Source organism: Acanthopagrus latus, chromosome 23 (assembly GCF_904848185.1).
Source record: "Acanthopagrus latus isolate v.2019 chromosome 23, fAcaLat1.1, whole genome shotgun sequence".
Lineage (NCBI taxonomy): Eukaryota > Metazoa > Chordata > Actinopteri > Spariformes > Sparidae > Acanthopagrus > Acanthopagrus latus.
The window spans coordinates 18682780-18705575 of NC_051061.1; the positions used below are offsets into that span (position 1 = coordinate 18682780).

A 22796-nucleotide genomic window follows, 5' to 3' on the forward strand; every position below is an offset into this window, starting at 1 on the left:
CTGAGTGTGTGATACATTATTGATCCATAACACCATACTGAGTAAGTAGTTTACAATCCCACACAGTAATTGTGACTCCAGTTACTTATCCTGGGTTTTATTTAGTCTCTGAAATAAAAAGTTATTGGACTATAAGTTGACATTTTTGGGTTATAAATGTTGTTTTAGCGCTATTGTGTGAGCAGCTTAAAACTAAAACCACACCCACCAAAAAAATATTGTAAGTTTGCACTAAAACACACCTCCCTAAAATCCCATTTTTATACAGTATGATTTGCTCCAATTCATTAGCATATCAACATGCTCACAAGATTCATGCTAACATGCTGATGTTTACATGCACAGTCATAAGTTTTGCAAAGTGAGAAATAACTGACAAGCTTAAGTTTGGACCTGACGATGGCACCATTGTAATCCATCAAACAGTGGCTGACAAGTTTCAGGAAACTAAAAAGTCAGCCTCAAGGTGACTACCAGAAATGTTAGAGGATCAGTCAAATCTGGGGAACATGATATATAAAATATATATCAAATCTCATGGCAAATCAATTAATTGTTGGGATATTTCAGTTTTTCTAAACCAAAGTGTTTCCAATACTGACAAAAAATATTAGCATATAGTGAACCTTGCAACCTCTAAGGGCCTAGCAAGGTAAATGGTTTGTTAACCAGATTCATTTTTCATGTTGGTAACGCTGTAAGACTGTTGAAACATCCTCTGTCTTACATTATATAGACACAAATCCACAGCCACGGTAAGAGGTAAAAGATTTATTCTTAATATTACAGCTTACAAAGTCACTGCAAAAAGATTTTCAAGGGAGACTGGAAACTAATTTAAACTTTACAAAGGCGATAGAAAAAAGGTGAAAAATTGAGATTATCAAAGTGATTTTGTTGTTAAAAAAAAAAAAAACAAAACATGAAAAAAAACCCCACCAAGGCACTGACAAACAAAGGAAAATGTATAAAAAGCCATTTACTGCGTAGAGAAGATTGCAGTCTGAATTACTCACGTAGAAATACAGTACTTTGAACATGTTTGAAGTGAGGTAAGCATCTGTGAGCAATCCAGTGCTTTCTGTGTCTGCAGTGCAACACCTTCTGTAGACCACAGGGCATGTTATTTCATGACATGTGGCTCCATTACAACATATACAAAAATAGGCAGGTTTGGTTTTTGTTTGTTTTTGTGTTCAGCTGGAGCCACATTAAGGTCACAAAGCTGGTCGAAATGCCCCCAAGGCAGCATATGAGATAAGAATTTAGATTTAGTTGCTGGGAACAGGTGACTTTTTTTTAGCATGTGATGATTCATGTAGAATGTAAACAGAACTTTGTACATAGGTTCCTGCTGTGGCAATTTGATAGTCCACTGAGAAAAGGTCAAACTGTGCATTCAAGGGGAGAAAATATTTAAAGTTGCTTGAGCCTAAATATTATCGTAGGTGAACTTTCTTTTAAACGCTATTTAAACATGAAGGAAAGTGGCCATCCTCCAGCCCATTCATTGCCGGCAGATCATTACAGATTTACAGCAGTGAACACTCACAAATACATATGAAGATGGAATCTCTAGCATAACAGACACCGTGATGAAGTGGATGGACAGAGTGGGAAGGTCGGACAAGCAGTCTGAGTGGAACAAAAAATAAAAACTACAACAAAAATAATGCAGAAAAGGAAACTTCCAAAATGTTGAGTCCATATATATTTTTATGGCAGAGGACAGAATGCAGTGACTCTTTTTATATGTACCAAGTAAAAAATAAATTACTTAAAATGCATTCTCTGTTCAAGTCTAGCAAACTCTCCACCACCAGATTGCATGTTATCATGCACCGCTCACTTCCTCTCTGGCAAAGGGATCATGGGTACGACGTTAGCGCATTCAGTCCAACTCCCAGTCTTTGAGAGTGAAAGGGAGGCAAAAACAAAGAGTGGCTCCTTGTGTCCAAATACATGTTTTCAGCTCCTTCACGGTGCACTTATATCAGTTGCTCTTGTTCAAGTTTCCCTCAGGCGTAGCTCCTCCAATCTTTGATGTGTCTGCTCTTCACAAACCTCTCACAACTTGCGAATGACAATAACAGTGGTGAGAACACCGGCCAAGAAAACACCCACCGTCTGCCATGTGGGTGTGCCAAAGTGGGAACGAATACCCTCCTACAAAAACATTAACAACAAACCATATATGAGCATGTGTCGCATGAGCAATCAGCAGCAGAAGTTAATAAAACAATGACGAATAAATTATGTTCGAACTGCGTTTGATATTAAGCTCCTTACCCAGCCACCTTGCTCCCTGATCCAGTTGATCAAATGTTCCCGGAGATAGTCCATGGTCCAGCTGATAATTGTTCTGATGATGTCAGGAACTTGGGTCAAAAGAGCCTGAGAAAAGCGTGAATGGCAGATGATTCAGACTTGTGGTCTTTGTTAATTAATCCTAAAACAATAATGAAGCTTTGTCCCGCTTTGTTTTGTTTTTTTACAATTCGGTGAAGTACAACAGAGGAGGTTCACTCACTTTGATGACGAGTCGGCAGGCAAAGTAGAACAGCGCCACCACTCTGCCCCAGTTGAACTTCCCGTCTGAGAAGATCTCAAGGGCAACTTTCATAAACACATCTTTTGTGGGACTGAGTGCCGAGTTGTTTATCATCCTGGCGAAAACAACAGTTAGCAATTAGGTACAAACTAATGCTATAGCGCAAACTGCAGATGGAGGGTTGATAGTGAATTATGATACAAAGTGATACAGAAGATTCTTGGTGATACATACGAAGCTGAGGTAATGCTCATTTGTGAAGTGGCTACTACTTTGTTAACAGTATCCATACTTTGTTGTGTTAAAATCAGTGTTTTTTTCCCCTTTCTTTTGCTTGAGCTTTTACCCTTTTAGCAACAACAATATGCAGCAATACTAACCAACTTCTCTTCATCTTATCCATTCTGCCTTTCTCTTCAGTCTTCTGTCTGAATTTCTTGTCATTGGAATCGCATGACAGCAAATTCATAATTCATACTATTCATAATTCCCTGGATCTGGATTAAACTGACACATGAACAGTTACTCACCTCTGGAGCTCTACATTGCCATCCAGCTCATCTCCTATCTGCTGCAGGCACATGGCAAGCTTCTTGTGGTTTGGGTCACACAGCTCTCCTCCACCCAGCTGTGCCCTGGTCACTGTGGTTCTGCTGTCTCCATGACGCTGAACCCGCTCATATATGAAACTACAGGAGACAAAGACAGATAACAGCGGCTGTGATCTTACTGCCCAATCCAGTACTGCGTACAACTTAAGTTGATAAGTATGGCATGTACTCACTCTTTCAACAAAACAGCTCCTACTTCCAGTATCTGATCTTTAGAATTTCCTGAAAGACAAAGGTCATGGTCATATTAGACCAATGTTGATACAAAGTTTTACAACCAGTTGCCTCAGATTAGAAATAAATTAAAGTGAAGGATCGAAGAGACCAGAAGTAGAGGAATCCGTGCTAGAAAACCGATTTACTTTCATTTTAAAAACGAATCTAACGCCTTATATAGATTAGGCTTAGATTAGCCAAACTCAAACTGCTGAATGATAAAACATGTTACTGATTATTTGTCTGTTGTTGTCTGATATGTATTCGTGTGTATTCTTAAATACGTCATGTTTATATGTAAATAATACCTTTATGGTATACAAAGGCAGCACATAGAAAGGCTGTTACTTGTTAGCTAAGTTAGTTAGGCTCAACTAATTTGCTAAATTAATCAGTATTGTGTCTACATGTTACTGGACTTCTATTTTTGGACATTTTGGAGGTGAAAAAAATGCTCCTCTTTCTAAGTTTTTTTTTTTTTTTTTTAAACATATTTGCTAACTCATCCTGGTCTCCAGTCAGCTAACAGAGCTAACTTGAAAACGTAAGTAAGTGCTAACAGCTAACGTTTAGATTAGCTATCTTGCTAACCTCAGTTCAGCTATTTTATCTTCATGCTGGCAGACCAACAAGCTGCAACCACAAAACAAGCGATGTTGTCAGAATACATATGTCTTCCACAGTGTTAGCGACGCTGTCACAGTCAACTTAAATGCAGCTATAACATTGCTGATGCTAGCTACCTTGGTCGCCTTCTCCCTGGTGTGATGCCATCTTGTTAAGATTGCTCGTACTTCCGCACAATCATGTGACAATTTTTTTATTTGTTTGTGTCAACCGCATACAGCCGAAGGCGCCTCGCGGTTTTCGAACGTGCAGCTCTTCATCAAGCCTGATGGGACTGTTGTGCTGCTGTGCTAACGTTGCGTTAAATAAGAGGAGGTGACATCATCCACTGTGTACTATGTTTTATAGATCAGCGTGACGCACCGAGCGCGCGCACACCACGTTTTCGGAGCGCTTGAACGACAAATAAACAATTAAAAATGTTATATTTACGCTATTAACTGCGTATAACCGTCGTTAATGTTAACGAAACAATAAAAACAAATGTGTTGATTTTTTTTAGAGCCTCGCCTTTTCTTTGACGTAATTTCCCGTGTCTCGCCGTCTTCCGTTCGTCGCGCGCACTATCAGGCCTCTTTACGACTCGGCTGGCAAAGATGGCGGATGCACAAGTACGTTCAGGAAAACGGCGTGGTGAATTTAAATCGATAATTTTACATTTTAACGAACACATTGACCCGGTTGTATTACACATGTGCCTTCACATAGCTTTTATACACGTCCCTGCGCATTTTCAAACTACTTTGGGGCATTTATTTGTGCCATTTGTTGTTGCCGTTCTGTATACCCTCGTGTAACGTTGAGCTAGCCGGGAAGCTAAATCGGTTAGCCTAGCTTGCTACCACTTAACTCTTAAGTAGCAGAGCCTCTCTTTATACATACTGCAAGCGGCATCGATTAGCATAAAAAATTAACCCTACAATTTATCTTAACCATATGTATTCTAAGTGTAAGGCAGCCGAAGGCCTTCATTAGAGGAAGTAAAAATTAGCTCCTGAGGCCGGGCAGCGTTAACTTGTGCTAGTGGTTCTGAGTACAGGGAAAGTGTGGATGGCGGAGGCGACGTGGTTTCTGTGTTAACTTAACGATTTTCTTCCTCCACAGACCGAGCGGGCTTACCAGAAACAGCCCACCATCTTCCAGAACAAGAAGCGTGTTCTGGTCGCTGATGGTGGCAAGGAGGTCAAGGAAAAGCTCCCCCGTTACCACAAAAGTGTCGGGCTGGGCTTCAAAACCCCAAGAGAGGTAACGTGAATGGTCAAATACTCCAAACTAATCTAGACGGAAGTGGAGCTTTTCAGTTTTTGTTTGCTGCAAATGATGTCTTTCTCACGATGGTCTTCCAAGCCTGCTAGGTTTTGACGATAATGCCTTTTGGCAATGCTGATGCAGTCAATAGTTTGTAGAAATAACGTTTTCTTAGCGATGTAATTTTGATTGTATAACACTAACAACGCCCTGTGTTTTTTCCAGGCTATTGACGGCACTTACATTGACAAGAAATGCCCCTTCACTGGAAATGTCTCCATCCGTGGCCGTATCCTCTCTGGTAAGGGTCACACTCAGCTAAGACATTAGCTCTGGTTTGGGATGCTGAAATAGTGTTAATCTGTGGGTTTGCATTCAGTTGTGTCACTTGACTATCATCACAAAAAATGTCAGTGACATGTAAACACTCAAAAGTGCACATGTATAGTGATTGAGGTAATTTTACATGTTATCCAAATATATAATTTTAAAAAGGAACATCAAATTCTGCACTAGTTTTAAGAACATTGAATGTTTTGTTTTGTGGTTCAGGTAAGAGCAAAGTCTAGAAAGTTGGTGTAAATGGTTTTTAATTTTGGCACGGCATGGGTTAGAATGTCCAGTCACTGAGTATTGATGTCTCAGTTCTGTTAAGGGCAAGAGCAATATCTGAATGCAAATTAAAAATAACACTTGAGCAACCCAAACCAGAAGTCTCTTTATAGGCTAACTTGCCACGACTTCACCACAAATTCCGTATTGACTTTATATTCTTGTCACTGTCCTGCAAATGATGTTTTCTCACGATGGTCTTCCAAACCCTCTGGGTTCTGACGATAATGCCTAATGGCAACCCTGATGTAATGGAGTGACAATATTATTCAAAAGAACATAGTTGTCAAGGTATATTGTGTGAGTTTTCATCGCATTGTTAATAGAAAAGGTTGAAATGAATTTTGTTCTGTGCGGTCTACAGGTGTGGTGACCAAAATGAAGATGCAGAGGACCATCGTTATCAGACGCGACTACCTGCATTATATCCGCAAGTACAACCGTTTTGAGAAGAGGCACAAGAACATCTCTGTCCATCTGTCACCCTGCTTCAGGTACTAAACCTCTCACCAGCTATTAGTTCATGGTTCCTGCAGTTGTAGGAATCATGCAAAAGTCTGGAATTAAGGCAGTAGAAAATAACAATTTGCTGCAAATGATGTCTTTCTCACGATGGTCTTCCAAGCTTAAGCTCTGACGACAATGCCTTTGGCAAACACTGATGCAGCCTAGCTTTACACTCACTACTCAAATGTAGCTTTTTTTTAAAAAAAAAATTATTATTTTTTTTATCATGGTCAGTTACCTCAACCACCTGTTTTTAATCTGTCCTGATTGTGTTTTCCTGCAGAGATGTCACAGTTGGAGACATTGTGACCGTCGGAGAGTGCCGACCACTCAGCAAGACTGTGAGGTTCAACGTCCTCAAAGTGACAAAGGCCGCTGGAGCCAAGAAGCAGTTCCAGAAGTTTTAGATGTGACTTTGAGCAGGAAGGCTGATGTTGGCTAACTTGTGTCACTGTCAATAAAGAAAATCTTGTTTAAATTTCTGCTGTTTGTCTCATCACCCCTTTTGAATTTTTAACTAAATAATATATATACACAATTTCTGCTCCCTCTCTTATTTGCAAGTGTATTCAGTTATATGTTTTACATGGTAATTGGATATTGTGGCACACTGCATATTATCAGCAGGTGTAACACTGTAGATTCCTTCCTGAAATGGAAGGACAATCAAGCTTATTAGATGTAAGTTTTTGATAGTGAAATCTTTAAAGGTCCTAATCTTAAAAGTCAAGTCTCATTCCCAACTTGTTTTACACTGACTCTAGTGAAGACAGTCAATGGGACCCAACAATCCCAAAGTTTGATTATTTGAGTTGGGAAAGAGTTATTTTAAAGGATGGTGATAGCTTCTCTGAACAATTAAAGCTTGAAATGGTAAGCTACTGCATGTTGGGGCCCAACAATGATCAGTAAGGAAAATGCATCTAAATATTTTCTTAAAGATAATGGTGTGCTGTTTCTCCAGAACTGAAAGAAATAGACCAGCCATTCTAGACTGAAATGTATTTACTCAATCTTAAATCAGCATGATGAACAGTGATGTGGCAACCTAGGCAGAATTAGTAATGGTTTTCTGCTCCTCGAAAGGCCTTTTCAGCCTCGAACATTCGCCAGACTTCACTATTAAAATCATTCCCAACTTTACACAATCAGTCCAGGCTCAAGCAGGCTTAAGACATCACTGGTAGAAAAATAGATGCTCTGAGAGGTCCCTCTCACATTTTCATCCTAAAGAAATTGTTTGATCCCTCTGTAAGACACATGACACATGTTGGGAAATCAGGGTGTTCTGATGTCCTTTTCAGAATAGATTAGACAAGACTATGCAGAAAATGACAAGTAACAAGATTGTGGGGGTCGAGATTGAACCAGCAGTTCCCTCACCATATAAATCCCCAAATCATCAGGATCTGCTGCTGGTCATATGGTAATGTGCAACTCAACATGTACAAGATATTCAGTGAGTGATTTCAAGATTCAAGATTCAAGAAAGCTATTTATCCCGAGGGAAATTGTTGTGCAACAGTAGTAAAACAAAGTGATAAAGTAATAAATAAACAAGTTACTAAGTACACAGAATGTCAACCAACAGTGAGCAGCATAAAACTGAAATAAAAAGTACACAATAAGATTGAATAAAGTGACAAGTAGTATAAGGTGATAAAAATAATAAATTTAGCAGCAGCATGAAATAGCAGCAATTTACTAAGTCCAGTGCAGGAGATTTACAGGGTCCAGTGCACACTCGATAAATGATGGAGTGATTAAGTGATACAGTGAAGTGATTTAGTGTACAAGAGGCCCCTGATCCTTATAACCAACCAACCAACCAACCAACCAACCAACCAACCAACTAGCTGTGATAGACATTTCACACATACACACGTTTCAGTAACACAGTGCACAGCAGCGCCTCCCAGTGTTTCACAAGGTCACAATATATTTGTCCCAGCAAAATAAATGTGTCCAGCAGATGGCGACAGATGACTGTTTGATGCTTGGAGGCAGGTCAGGACACTGGTTCAGGTCTTAGGTTGAGTACAGTGCACTGGTGTCAAGTAACTGAATACATTTACTCAAGTACTGTACTTGTACAATTTTGATGCACTTTTGCTTTATTTGAATAAATCACTTTTTTTTTGCTACTTTATAGGTCTGCACTACAATTCAGATACAAATACTGTAGTTTGACTGTGCTACATTTATTCCAAAACCTTTGTTACTTTGTCGTCTCACATTTATAATATAAAATCAGTAAAATAAGCCCCTATTTTATAATAAAATACAAATTTTTCTGGAATGGGCGATTCTTATTTATCAGTATGTTTACTTTTGTCATATAACGTTTTTTTTTTTAATATAATAATTCTTTTTGTGACATTATGGATGCATGAATTTTCACTTGTATAAGAGTATTTCTACACTATATAAAAGATCTCAACATTTCTTCCACCACTTGTCATGTGAGACGAAGTAACAAGTGGACAATGTAGGATCTTTACAGAACAGACGTAGTGATGAGCAGGAGGGTGGGGGGGCATTATCAGAGAAACAAGGTGATCGATCACTGTCATCTGATTGGCTTCAGCCTCAATGTGATGACGCCGTAGCTTTGACAAGATCTGACCTCATTCTTTTGTACATTTCCAGCCGTGGTGATGCTGAACAGTGTCTGAGATCCGCACGCTCAACAGGCTTGGATCAGCTGAGTCATTTGCATTTGTCCTTATTTCTGCTCTAGAAGTTGACAGCATCTCTGTATGGGAATCAGTAAATCCACCCCCCTCCATCCTCCATCCTCCATGTTGCACTCAGCCTGGCCTTCTGTCTGCTGAGTGCCACATTATTAACATAATGATGCTGTAGATGTTTATTCCCTAATGCCCCAGTGAATGCAGACCATATGGCGGTGACGTTTAGAGGGGAAAGTGCTCCGTGTGAGCTCAGCCGTGGAAGTAGTTCCATCGTGATCATTAGCAGAGTTTTGAAATAACAAAACATTTTCCTCAATTACAGTTTTCCTTTTCTGTTTCTGTTGTACTAACAACAATCCCAGCTCTCCCCCCGCCATGCTACAATATTTACCTAAACAGCAGAGTCTCAGCTTCTAACCACAAATTGTCCTCTTTTGTGGCGGGGCTTTCCCAGCTCCTTCTCTCCATGGGCACAGACACTACAGGAGGGTGGGACGGCCTCAGGATGTGCTCTGAATAACAGCCCCTCTCATGAGCAGACACCCCGGGGAGCAAGGCCGCCCAGCAGGCCACCCGGCCCACATGAGTGCGTACATGCTCCCACAGAGTGTTTGTCTGAGGGCAGAGGTTCTGATCCCTCAAAAAGTCCGAGCAACCATAATAAACCCGGTGTTGAACCGTGATGAATATGTGCTGTCAGAGAAGCATGTTAGTGTAGCTGCTGGTCATCTGTTGATCTGTGCATGTTTAACTTAATCAAGATGAGACAGTCCAGATAAACACATTTTATAGAACGGATATACAGTCTTTAAATTAATCTTGTCAATTACACGCAGAGAACTATGGTGCAAAAGTTATGTAAGATTTAGATTTTCAGTGTGTCGACAGTGAAGAGGAACACTTGTTTGAATGCAAATTACCAGGCAATAAAATAAATTGCACAAGTAAATCTTCACTGTTGTGACACAGTTGGATCATTCAGACCATCCTGCAAGCCACAGGATTTCATTATACTGTTTATGACCCCTCCAATTTGTTCCAATTCAAATAAAAATCAGCTTCTGGGTTTAATGCGGATAATACAGATTGTTCTTTCTTTCTTTCTTGTTTTTGTTGAAGATTTTTATCCAAACAGCACACTCCAGTGTTGAGGACTAAAACTGCCCAAATCAAAGATCAATAAATAAATAAATAAATAAATGGCTCAGGTAATAAATACATATTCCATGAAATGCATAAAAGATAACACATAATAATCACCATATAAAATATGACATAAATTGATCTTTCGTTTTAAAATTTTAATAATTTTAATATTTTTCAAAACCATTATATGTATTAATATTATTTATTTAAATATTTGTTATTGCATTTTCGTATTATCTTGTGAAAGGGAAATAAACAAATAAATATATGAATAAATATGCAAAAAACACATTACAAATTTAATGACAAAGTAAATATCACAGGTGCAGTTCTTCTTCATTCTCTATAGGGGCTGAAACTACCTAAATTAAATAGATAAATGAGTTATCAGTTAAATTATTCATGTATATGTCAAATCTTGAAAGATGGAATCATGCAACCCGCCAGGTGGTGATGTGAGTTTCAGTGATGGAGACGCCATCTCATGTTTCTGCTTAATAACTCTCAATTTTCCATTTGGAGCCATCACCAAAAGGTGGAGGTGAGCAGTGATTTAACAGATTTAATGCTCCGTCCGTCACAGGCTGACGACCGGCCCAGGTCGGCCGGGTCAGAGGTGGCCTTCTGAGTCTGTAAAGAGAGTAAGAAATGGCGTAAACAGATTTTTATAGATACTCCTGGATGGATGTGTGTGCTTTGTGTGTGGCTGCAGACACACTCAGTCTTTTTGAACTGTCTCACTTCACATTCCTCCACTCTGCCAACATGTTTACCCAGTGTCACAGAGCATGCTTGCAGTCGTGCTTACTTGTGTATCTAATGGCAGGGATGTTAGCTCAGAGGGTCGACCCAATGAGGGTAATGGCCACTATGAAAACACAGGCCTTCTGGTGGCCCAGCAGGAGGCGTGGGCATGACGGAGGAGGAGGAGGAGGACGGGGGGGGGGGGGGGTGGTGGTCGTTCTGGGTCGTTTGGAGGCTGTCAGCAGCTTCCCAACTGTTCTCCAGCAGAAACAGCGGCGGAGGACCTGATGGGCCGAACAGATGGAGGTTAAATGCAGAGGAGCCTGAGCTGTAACAGATAAAGCCCTTCATCCTCTGGTCTGTTGGAACAGATGTGTGTTCTAAGACTTTTTAAAATGTGCATATGTGCATTCATTATTTACCCTATTGGTCTTTCCATTACTGTGTATCAACTAATAGTCTAAAATTAAATGAATAGATTGATGACTGACTGGTGGCGGAAGCTCTCAGTACCACAGCATGGAAAGGTAAAAAAAACCCCCACCAGGGTTGTAAAACGAAACAGAGTTTAGTCCCTTAATGCCACATAACTGGATAAAAGAAAGGAAAACAAGCAATTCTAACGAAGTGGACAGAAGCTGCCCTGCAGTCTGGTGGTCTGTGGACTGTGGCACATGGACTGTGGCTGGGACGGGTGCTGACCAGTCTTTAATACCTTTGAGGCGTATTCTTACGCTAAATAGAATCTCTTCTTCCCATTTTTTTTCCTTCAGTATGATACGCATCCATTAAACCCATCATCACTATCCAGCGTCTCAGTACTGGGATGCACAACAGGAACACTGTGGGCTCCACTTCAGGTCAGTGCAGGGTCACTCTCCACATCTGGACGTGTCATCAGCCCTCCGGATCCACACAAAGACAACCAATGTCCATCCGCCAAAAGACGGACTGCAGCCAGACAACATCCTCGTATAAAATATGTACCATTATGTTCAGTCGCAAAGAAATGATGGTGCGTACGGGCTTGCAAACATATCAAATGTGGTATTGTGGGGGCCTACTGTTGGGGAGTTTGGTGTCTGAAGAGAGTGAAAGTAGATCTGGTGGATAATAAGCGTGTCAGGATCTATTGCTGTCAGGTTAGAGGTTCTGGTCACAGTGATCAGTGTCTGGTATCGGCACCGGGAGCTTCTTAACTGATTTTAAGTGATTTACCAGATGTGGCTCTTCACTCACACACACCTTCGATCCCGTCAGAACTGCAGACTTTCTCCCTGATAACGTGTCAACACATGGATTAATTAGACTCCTGATTTTTATTTCCACGTGATTGAAAACGGTCTGATAGGTGGAGTTTTGAACCTGCAGAGCTCCATGTTCAAGAGTATCAATGACACAACCCTTGATTGATCGTCGCTCACCTGTCCCGTCTGGTAAGCCGAGAGCCACGCCACACATCCGTCGGCCCCTAATTCAATATTCTCATGTTCAGCCGTGTTCACGCCTGCCCATCAGACAGACTGTGTGTCTGGCATGCGTGAGCATTAGTGGGCATCTCCAGTTTTACACCATGTTGTCAGATCAAAGCGTGGGGCTGGTGCTGACGGGTCACAGGACGGCGTGTTGCGTGCCGGCAGCGCTCTCGGGTCATGTGTGAACCATCCAGCATGGCTGTCATCGGAGCATCCCTGGGGTGTGCTCTCGCTGACTGATGGCCTTCACGCTGGAGCCCCAAAACCTATACAGTCCAGAAAACAGGCGGATCTGGACTGCAGTGCTGTGTGACGGTGCCAGAGGGCTTATAGGCACGCAGATGGAAGATGTTCATGTCCACAGATACGCTCTGTTTTGGCTACAAAAGCATAGCTTGACATTTTAAAGCGCAACAGATGAAGAAGACCCCCTCCACACATGTAATAAGGCATAAATACAAGGCTCTCTACTGTAATGACTCTAATATGCAAGTATGAAGTGAGACAAGATGTCTCGTGCTTCACTGTGGAGTCCGTTCTCAGTGTTTGAGCACCGGAGGCTTCAGGTTTCTACATCACATTTATTTATGCCGCATATTTGACCACGATTAGCTTCCAAACAGGAGTGTAAGTTTCTTCGCAGCACAACATCATACAGATTCTTTGGACAATGATACGATAGTTTGCCACCATTCGATTTCAAGTCAGTTCAATTCAGGAGCTTCCGACTGATATGAGACGAAATCATCTGCCAATTTAACCCAATTACAGAAGATATTGTATCGTTTTTTCAGCCTACCATTGTTGAAACAGAGCTGCTAATATAATGCTGTTGCAAGAGCAGCAAGTTAGTGAGCTGCTGCATGAGACGCCGTGTTTGTCTGTTGACCAAATTTCCTCCAAAATCCTAAATATTTCCATGCATCTGATTTGTTTCTGAAAGGAGAGCACAGATTGTTCTCTCAAAATTAGGTGAGCATAGAGAAAGTGTACACTCTAGTGTGAAACCCTACACATTCAGCTGTAGTAGCAAGAAGACAAACATCGTATTTGAGTGGACTGGAACTTTAACAAAGTCAGAAAACAACAAAGAGGTACAACACAAATGCCGGAAGTTTCGGTCCTTTGTCCCACCGGAGTTTCTTGCATTCTTTGAGCTTCTGGTTGAGACTGTAACAAAGGAACTGTAAAGTGTAACACTTCTCTCCATGAAAGGTAACAGGAGAAACTCAAAGCAACGCCCCACAGCAACAGTTTGTGCTGCTATTGAGCGGCTCCTCTCCAGCGGGAGGAATTCACCCCGGCAGATGGCGGGGCCGAGGCCCCCGAGGCCCCAGGCAATGCTACACCCTGGGACCCGGATACCTAATCGTGCCCTGTTGAGCCTCTCACCTGCTGCTCCGCCGCTCACAATGTTATCTCATCTCCCTGACCTATTGTGGCTCCCATCGGTGATAATGCCAGTGGAGAGACCCACGCAGCGCCGGAGCAGAGGCTCGCTCTCCCCGGAGAGAGGCAGGATCATGGGAAACCTCGCAGTAATCGATCTCTCCATCTCGCCTCCTCTGGTGGATCTCATTTCTTATCACGACCCGCGGACAGCTTGTGTTTAAGGCTTTGATTTCCAGCGCAGCTATTAGAGTCTTTTTTTTTTTTTAAATTAGGTGGGGTTGATCACTTTAACTCTTCGCCCTTATATGTTGTGGTGAACATAATGATGAAGCAACTCTAGTGTTCTTAAGAGGGGATTTTTCTCTCAGACGGTGGAGCAAAGCAGCGTAATGAACAATCCGACATGATAAAAAAGACATTTCATTTGTGTTTTGGTGTTCTGTTGTTAAATCTCCAAAGTGTAATTTCACAACCGGACAACATTTCCACTCTGAGCTCATAAACTATCCAGACCATAGATTTTGGTCTCGGGTAACCACACTTGGTTGCATTTTGAAAACCCAGTTCTCGCAACCGTCCTAACCAAACCACAGTGTGGTGAAGAGTCTTGTTGTTGTTTTGTCCTCCTTTTTGTTCTTGCCCTCCACTGTTTTAATTTTCGCTCAGTCATTTTCCCTGAGAAAACACCATGCAGTTCCTGCGTGACCTCGGTTCCCAGCGTCTCAGTGAGACACTGTCACAGTGGCCCAGTTCTCACTGAGCGCCGGTGGATCCTTAATGAGACTTTCATTGCTCCAGCTCCTCGTCAGGCCGCATAATGGAGTCAATGAAAATGATCTGCTTTGACAGAAATAATCGGGATTACTCTGTTACTTTATTTTGTGAAGCAGTTTCACAGCAAATGACTTATGAAAACATGAAACTATAAGATGATATGTTCCACTTCAGATGAACGTTCTAGAGACTGACAGGCTCCTGTTGACTTTCCTAATTTTATGGGACTGAATGGCTTATCTTATCGTTGTCAAACGAGTCACATAGTTTGTGTATTTTTGGGCCACAACCCCCTCTGAAATGACTGTTTTGACTGACATAATTCACTCCGTTCTGTCCATTAAAATTGTGAAATCCTAGATGAGCCGCAAGATTAAATAATTGTATTTTCATTCAAGTTAGCCTGGCGCTTAACCGGAAGTTAGCCTGCTCATTTGGCCCAAGTCTTTATTGCACAGATTTTATTGGCTCCACAAAGCGGAAGATCAGTCACAGAGTAATTTTATAACTGTGCAGTTGAGACACGTTTGGCCTCAAAACGCCACTGAGCTGCTTTCATAGGAATGAGCGGGGCTTGTGGAAGACTCCAGTCATGTGCCATCTAGTTCCATTATATTCAAGAGAAGGCCGAAATCTCTAAGGCTGAAAACTCCAAACAAAACAATAGTGTTGCAGATAAAAGGAACAATATGAATTCTAGCGCCCTTTCTGAACTGAAGTGAAACTTAAGTCATTGGTGCCAGTTCTTCTCTGCTCGTATGCTTTCACCCCACAGCCCTGACGATCAAGTCAAATGAGGATGTATTTCCAAATCTTTTGTCGCCTGTGTGTTGCAAACATAAAGAGAAGGAAGTGACGGGAGTGTCACAATGATCTGTTTCATTACCAGTTTCTTTATGAGGTGAAAAATGAGGATGTTCTGCTGCTGAAGAGAGAACAAGGGAGATCAAATGGAGCGATCACACCTGAACACTGTGTGTGCGACTGAAACTCTTCTCTCCTTGTTGCTTTACATTCAACATGTGACCAGGAGAGAGGAAATTCTTTACATCTCAGACAATGCAAAGAGAAACACTGTGTTTGGTTCTCACACGAGATCTCTCACAGATTTGACCTCGTTTAACATCAGCGGTCACATTACTGTAGCTCTTCGCTGTAAAGAGGACACATCGAGCGAAACATGCTCAAATCTCACCGAGGTTGACAGCAGACGTTTGGTTTCAATATACGTTGTGATGCAGGAAATCTGGAAGATATTTTATGTTTTTCCAGCTTGGCAGAACAACAAACTGTGAACCAAACATGCGTAATGATAAAAATCTGCCCCTAATCATGAGATTCTAGATGTTTTTCAGTTTGTACAAGGCTCAAATGTCTGTTGGACCAGATTTATAGAACAAAGAATGTTGTTGTTGGTGAATCCTGGAACATTTCGCTGACAGGATGAGGGGAACGCCACAGATACAACGCTGGATCTTTAGCTTTATGTAACAATAATGACATGAGAAAGCTCACAATTGTCCAAAGAACATTCCCCTGTGATGGCATTCAAACTTTTAAGTTAGATTTCTTAAATGTCAAGGGGAGAAAGTTGCACTTTTAAAGACAGCGTTTGTGATTTTTCTGTTGGAGGTGTTTTCTTGTCCTTAAAGCAAGAACATGGACAACGGAGTGTAATTTGGCTCCATGCTACCCCAAGATACAGCTCTCCCTAATGTAGGCAGCTAATAGGACTGCTAACGTTAGCCGCATGACTAAGATAATAAGTCTGACAGCAGCTCAGCTCCATAAACCATCGCAGGATGGTTGGATGTGATTAAAAATGGTTAAAAAAAAGGCATTTATCATTTCAGCTCAACTTTTTTAAGACTACAAGAACATGAGCAGACTCATCTAAATGGTGCCTTTGTGTGAAAAATGGAAATGAACATGTCCATTCATACGGAGATCATGACCTCCATGTCCTCAGTGGAAGTTATGGCCTGGGCTGACATACCTCCTCTGCAGACAAAACAAATTTGGGGCGGGGAACCCTTCCCCGAGAAATGGAGGAGAAGGGGGAGACGTTTCACTGCGACACAGCTGATAACCTCGTGCCGTTGTGTGCCTGGCTGCCTGAACATCTCTGTTTCACCTCCGTGTGTAAAACACGATGCAGATAAGAGCAAATCCCAAACAATCTTCAGTAGGAAAAACAAGCGGGACATTTTTCTTCCACTTAAAGCAAACAGCGAACCTCCTTATCTTAAGATAGATTGCATCTGTGAGACCACCGGAATTCAAAGAGAGGAAAGTCTGATGTTTGCGCCTCTAGGGAACGAAATGGCATTTTGTAACTTGTATGAAAATATACTTTTATGTTTACAGACTTAATGGAGCCTAAATGCAGCCATATATAGAAAAAAGCTAATGGCCAGTTTTGTTCATCATGAATCAAATCATCAGTCACTTAAGACCAATTCAAATAGAACAGCGTTGTATTGTTGTGTTGTGATTTGAATCTTTTCAGTGTGACACACTGTCATTTTTATTTGCGTCCCACAAAGCAGGCATTGACCGGATTGGGTGTCTCTGGAAAGAAGGAAAGCATCGTGACCATGGAGTGTTGGCCGAGGGCAACGAGGCAAGACAGGAAATTTATTTGCCATTTTTCTCCTTTATTAGACATTTATGACAAAGTGACAACTCAGATTTTTCCCTGGAGCACTTTAAGGGGCTTTATGTTGGAATTTTAGTTGGAAACATTAAAAACTGAACTATGATTATCAACAGAATGTGAATTAACAGCAGTTTTGACGTTATGATGTCTTTGTAATGTGTTCTGCTACAGTCCACATGATAACTGGCTAGCCCCGACCAATCCTGGTCCCAGAGTGCCCAGTTTTAACCACTAACTGCAGGGCTAACTGAGCTAAATAGCTATGGGCAGCTACAGTTAGCAGCAGTTACTGTGGCAAGAGGGTCCCCCTATACACTTAAATACAAAGGGAGTGATTCATCAGTGGAGCACAGGTGAAGAGCAAAAAAGGGTGGGAAAACAGATGAATGTAGGAAGTTGAAAGTGAAACATGACAAATGAGAATATAACTACAAAATAAAACTGGAAATCAATAAATCAAAAAAAAAAAAAAAAAACCCAACCCAAAACCAGAAGGTACAAAGGCCAACAATGGATGTGTGTTACATATCACTTTTTTAATTTACTTTTTCAGTTTCAGTTTCGCGTTCTTTTTTGAGCAATGCTAATGGCTAAAATCGCAGCCTGAACACCAGCTCTGTCCGTGGCACAGATGTGATTTCAGTGACAGTCCTCCTGTTACATAAGCTGAGCGACTGTCCAAACAGAATCCGCGTATCGTTCCAGTAATGACGATAAACTGCCTCAGTGTCAGTCTTTCATCTTTGTGGTTAATCCAAGAGCAACATCCTGCGCTTCATCAGTAACAACAGAATCAATTTGTTTGCTTTGCACTTATCAAGTGGAAAAAAAGTGACTCTGTTAACGATGCACACATGGAAAGAGAGAGAACAATCAGCGCTGCTCTGCATCCCAACGTGGTGGCCCCAACATAAACAGAGATCTGTGGAGCTGGGCTAAACTTCCTCTGCTTGCACTGGTGCACACACTTCCTGAGGGGACGAGCGATGCATCAGATCGAGCGCCGATCTCCATAAAGGCTGGAAGTGTTTCGCTCTGCTGGCAAATGAGCCAACCAAGCAAATTCAAGCCACATGCTAAACTCTGGCCTCCATGCCCTCATGTTACTGTATTTAAAAAAAAAGTGAGTGCATATCAAAAAAAATCTCAGAGATTTTGTTACAGATAGCCAGTTGTCTAAATATTTACCATGCTCACAACATGCCTCTAGCTCTGTGTGTCCAGTGCTCTGGTCCAGACCGAAATATCTCAACAGCATCAAATTTGCAACAGATATTCAAGGTCAATAAAAGATCAATTCTAACAACTTTGATGGCACAGTGAGAACTATTTGTTACTCTTTTAGCAGGATGAAATGTTCTCTTTAGGACCTCAACGTGCGCTAGAAGGATTGAAACAAGAAACTTTCCAAGATCCAATTCCACGACGATGTTCTGACTAATGACTTTGGAGATCAGCTGATTATTCACAAACCTCAGTCAGACTTTATTCTCAGTGCTAATTGGCAAACGTTAGCATGTGAACATGCTAAACTAAGATGGTGAATAAGATAAACTGCATGTTAGTGTGCAGATGCTGCATTCAGCTCTGCACCACTGGGACAAAACTACTGAATCTGAATATTTTAGATACATAAGGCCTTAAGACAAGAGAATGTATTTAGTGTTTAAACATGTGTTGAGTCTGTTTAGACTGGAGAGCTAATCTGCACGAAACAGTATGGAAAAATAAAGTATAAATAAAAAAACAAAATCAAAAGTATGTATTTTTCATCTCACCTGTGGAGCTATCTATGCATGTATTTTTCTTTTTGGTGTGATTTGAAGAGTTTTGGAGATACCAGCTGTTTTACTGAACATAAGGGAAAAGAGAAAAAGACTCAACAGCCTCAACAGTCTCTTTCCAGAAATCATGAGTAACTCATAATAATCCACCAAGCTTGTTGTGAGCAGTTCGGTGCATCTACTTATGGATGAAAACTTGCTGATGTTACACTTCCGCTGAAGAGGATGATTATGTTCACATCCTGCGCTGTCACGTCGAGCGTGACCTCCTCGTCCTGCATGTCGGTACTGTGTACTGGTTTATTTTTGGCTGAAAGAAAATACTTCCAACATGAAACTGTTCACAGCGAGGTCTGTGGATTATCTTTAGTAGCTGTGTCATGAAAGGAGGAAAGAGGAAAGAGACTGTTGAGTTTTTAAAATGTAGTTTGGCACTTTGAGCACCACAAGCAGAGAGCCATCTGGTCCCATTCTAACTAGGACACCTTCTTGACATGAAAATCCCGACAGGGACGAGGGAAAAAATACAGATATTTGATTTTGGGGTGAACTGTCCCTTTAAACACTGCCATCTTGGGAAATGTTCACACTTTCACAAGATAAACTTTCTTTTAATTTTGTCTGCTGCTCTGTTTGCTTAAATCAAAGCAGCCAGTGACTCGACTTCCCACAACTTTTCTGTGTTCAGGCGACTTTCCTCTCCTCAGCGCTGAGATGTTTTCTGAGAAACATGCCCGTTACTTTATTGTTACGGGGAAAGTGGATTATCTAGCTGTTTCCACTAATTCAGTGTGTTCGACAGCTTATTTTTGATTTCCTGCTCCATGACTGCAGATTAATATCTCGGGGGTGGCAGCAGCCCAACTGCAACAAACCCCTCTCGACAGCGAGGGTCCCTAACCTCAGCACCCTGAGAAACACTACAGCCGGCCTGAGAAGGCATAGCGGCGCATAATTTGAGACATGATTGTTGAACAGTAGAAATGTGTGAGTTTGAGTGGCCTGAGGGGAGTCCCACCCATGGAGACTGGAGAGGAAGCTGTGCAGATGGAGGTCAGAGTTGGGCCGCTCACATCCTACTCTCTGTTTGTCCTGTTATTCCAATCTCCGCCAACACGCAGGCGGGATCTGAGATGATGTTCGGGGAATCTTCTCAAAAAGCCTTTTTCTTTTTAAAGCTCCGCTCCACGGGGGGATTTTACAGTCGACACGACCGCGAAAAAGCATGAAACGACGCGAAGGAAGCCTCAGGATTTAAATAAGCAGTTGTAAAATGTGGTCGTAGCCACAAAAGCCACATAAAACGGTATAATTAGACAGGATTCTTAATCTTGACTGCCATTTGTCATCTACAAAGCACCCCAGAAACAACATTACAGCACGACTTGGCAAGTGTAACGTCCTCAGAGGCTTTGAAGACCCTCCAAGTGACGTCCATCGCTTTCCATACATGATGTCCCTCTGTGATTTCTTCGCAGGATCTGTATTAAGTTATTTCCAGGCTGCTGCTGGATTTGGCTCATGGAAGATAAAGTTGGCTGGTGGCGTGTTTTTCATGGCATCAACCGTCCGCAGATGTTAAATATATCTGAGCAGATATCTAATAACGGTGCCTACATGGGAGTCAGAAGAGGAGTAGTATATGAAGACAGGTCACAGGCTGATTGGTAGAGAACAATAACACCATCATGTGTTATTTTGAGTTGAAGGTATTTTGGTGATGTTACAGGAAAAAATAACCAGGACAGTGTTGGACTACAAAGGCGGCATCACAATGAGGACTCTTCCTGGAGATGTGACTGCGGTCTAGGTCAGGGCGGGCCACGCCAATCCGACTTGAGACTGATGAAGCAGCGGCGACGACCTGGGAAATCAGGATCCTTTCCGTCAATACTGCAGAGACAAAGAGATGTCAGAGGACGATGACCCTTTCCTGCTAATCAGAGGGGAGAGGAAAGGACTCCTCCCTGCACCTCTGCTCAGGCAGCGATGAGGTTTCCATGTTTGTGTTGGCTCGTGGAGGTACGACAGTACCTGTATCCTCTCTGGCAGAGGACAGGAGAGCTTATCTTTTGGCTTTGTGAGGGGGAAGTCAAAAAAAGTCTAGTTTGTTTATCATCTCCTAAATTTTGAGTGAATTTCCCTCCTATCTGTGGATTTGTTTAGGCTCACGGTGCTCAATACCTGCCACTGTATAATGGAACATGTAATAACACAGTTTCCTCTCGCATTGTCTCACCCACATTCTTGTCTAATATAATCCATAAACAAAGTTCTTGTAAACCACCACTGACCGACACTAACACAGGCGGTCCAGCACAAAGTCTACCTGTCTCCTGAGTGTTGCCTCTCGAGTCGTGGTAGCAGCTTGTTGGTTTGCAGACTGAAATATCTACAGGATACAGGATGGATGGTACAGACACTCACACTCCCCACAGAACGACGCCTCTGTTGATCATCTGACGTCCTCTGGAGCCAAAACTTAAGTTGAAGCGACGTCTCTTGCCATGGATAAAGCACTGTATTATTAACTTATTCTATTATATTGCATTGTATTGTATTCCAAATAGGCACATGTTGCACCAAGATGGTAAACATTATTACCTATTAACTATAATAACTATGGGTTCATGGCCATACCTGAAGGGTGATCGATTAAATATGGGGGATAGAGCTGCATGTTGTCCGACAGGCGTTAATTACTTTTGCACTCACTTGTAAAAATGAGAAGCGACATTAATTGTTGAGTAAAGAATGACAGAGAATGAAGTTCAGGCCAGTATTTTCATGGCGCATGAAGAAACAAAAAGAGCCTTAAAGTGAATGAATTCAGCATTTTTAAGGACATTCTTCCGAATCCTTTGATGGATTCAGTGACATGATACAAAACTCTTTATGAAGTTCCCTTCAGATCCCTTCAACAATAGCTCCACTCTGAGGAGACCTTTTCAAACATTATGGCCGACCCATTGGCTGGAGATGCATATCTAAGTACGATCTGACCCTCGCTTTCTTCCTGCCGACTGAAGTTCAAGATTTGTCCAGAGCCCTGACTTGCTTTTTCTTTTCATCCGGCGGGATCATGTCGACCGTGGGCTGTGACCCTGGTAATGTTATACAAATGTCATGCATCATGGGACTGGCAGCTCCCTGTAAGCAGCGAGCGTTCGGCCTGCGAGCATTGTCGCAGAGAGGGGGCTCTTTGTGGAGACCTCTGGCAGGACGAACAATGGTGTTTTTACGGACGAGGTCAGCGAGAAGAAAAAACACGGAGACTGTTGCGCAATATTTTCTGCTCCTAAACTCTGTTAAAAGTGCTTCTGTGGATCATTTTACGTAAAAGCCATTTGGTCCTTTTGAGAGGAACAGCGTTTCTGGTGACACAGTCTAGTCTAATTTATTAATTGTAGCTCTCACATTTTGTACATTCATCACATGTCCTTTACAGCCGTTCATTCTGTATGTTTTTGTGTATAAAATTTGGGCGGTAAACTTTCTTGGCGGCGATGTGTTCATGATATGACACATAATCCTGCAGAGGGATGATTCAACCTGCAGTATACTGACTAAAAAACCTCGCCTCATGTCAGTTTGCTGCAATAAGGATGTGACCAGCTATTAAATTCAAAGGTTTACTGCCCGTTTAGTGCATGCTGAGATAACCCCGACGCAGCCGGGGCTTTTTGATCATAAGACATAAGCAGAAAGTCGCGCTCCTCCGCAGTCGTCACCTCAAAGGAAATGACTCACGGTCCAG

The 22796-nt window shown here is 41.8% G+C and overlaps 2 protein-coding genes and 3 non-coding genes across 5 annotated transcripts; 4 read left to right on the forward strand and 1 right to left on the reverse strand.

The window, feature by feature from the left end:
- Positions 1-756: 756 nt before the first annotated feature.
- LOC119014265 (apoptosis regulator BAX-like) lies at positions 757-4351 on the reverse strand. The gene is made up of 6 exons (XM_037089274.1): positions 4122-4351; positions 3336-3384; positions 3082-3240; positions 2531-2666; positions 2290-2394; positions 757-2166 (listed from the first exon to the last, which is right to left on the reverse strand). The coding sequence occupies exons 1-6, from the start codon at positions 4150-4152 to the stop codon at positions 2068-2070; spliced, it is 579 nt and encodes a 192-aa protein (XP_036945169.1). The 5' UTR covers positions 4153-4351; the 3' UTR covers positions 757-2067.
- Positions 4352-4489: 138 nt separating this feature from the next.
- rps11 (ribosomal protein S11) lies at positions 4490-6854 on the forward strand. The gene is made up of 5 exons (XM_037089276.1): positions 4490-4616; positions 5110-5250; positions 5479-5554; positions 6230-6359; positions 6656-6854. The coding sequence occupies exons 1-5, from the start codon at positions 4602-4604 to the stop codon at positions 6777-6779; spliced, it is 486 nt and encodes a 161-aa protein (XP_036945171.1). The 5' UTR covers positions 4490-4601; the 3' UTR covers positions 6780-6854.
- On the forward strand, positions 5318-5401 carry LOC119014861. Its single transcript, XR_005073100.1, has one exon. It is a non-coding gene; the product is annotated as a small nucleolar RNA SNORD35 (small nucleolar RNA).
- LOC119014862 lies at positions 6039-6121 on the forward strand. The gene has a single exon (XR_005073101.1). It is a non-coding gene; the product is annotated as a small nucleolar RNA SNORD35 (small nucleolar RNA).
- On the forward strand, positions 6456-6536 carry LOC119014843. Its single transcript, XR_005073082.1, has one exon. It is a non-coding gene; the product is annotated as a small nucleolar RNA SNORD35 (small nucleolar RNA).
- Positions 6855-22796: the final 15942 nt, after the last annotated feature.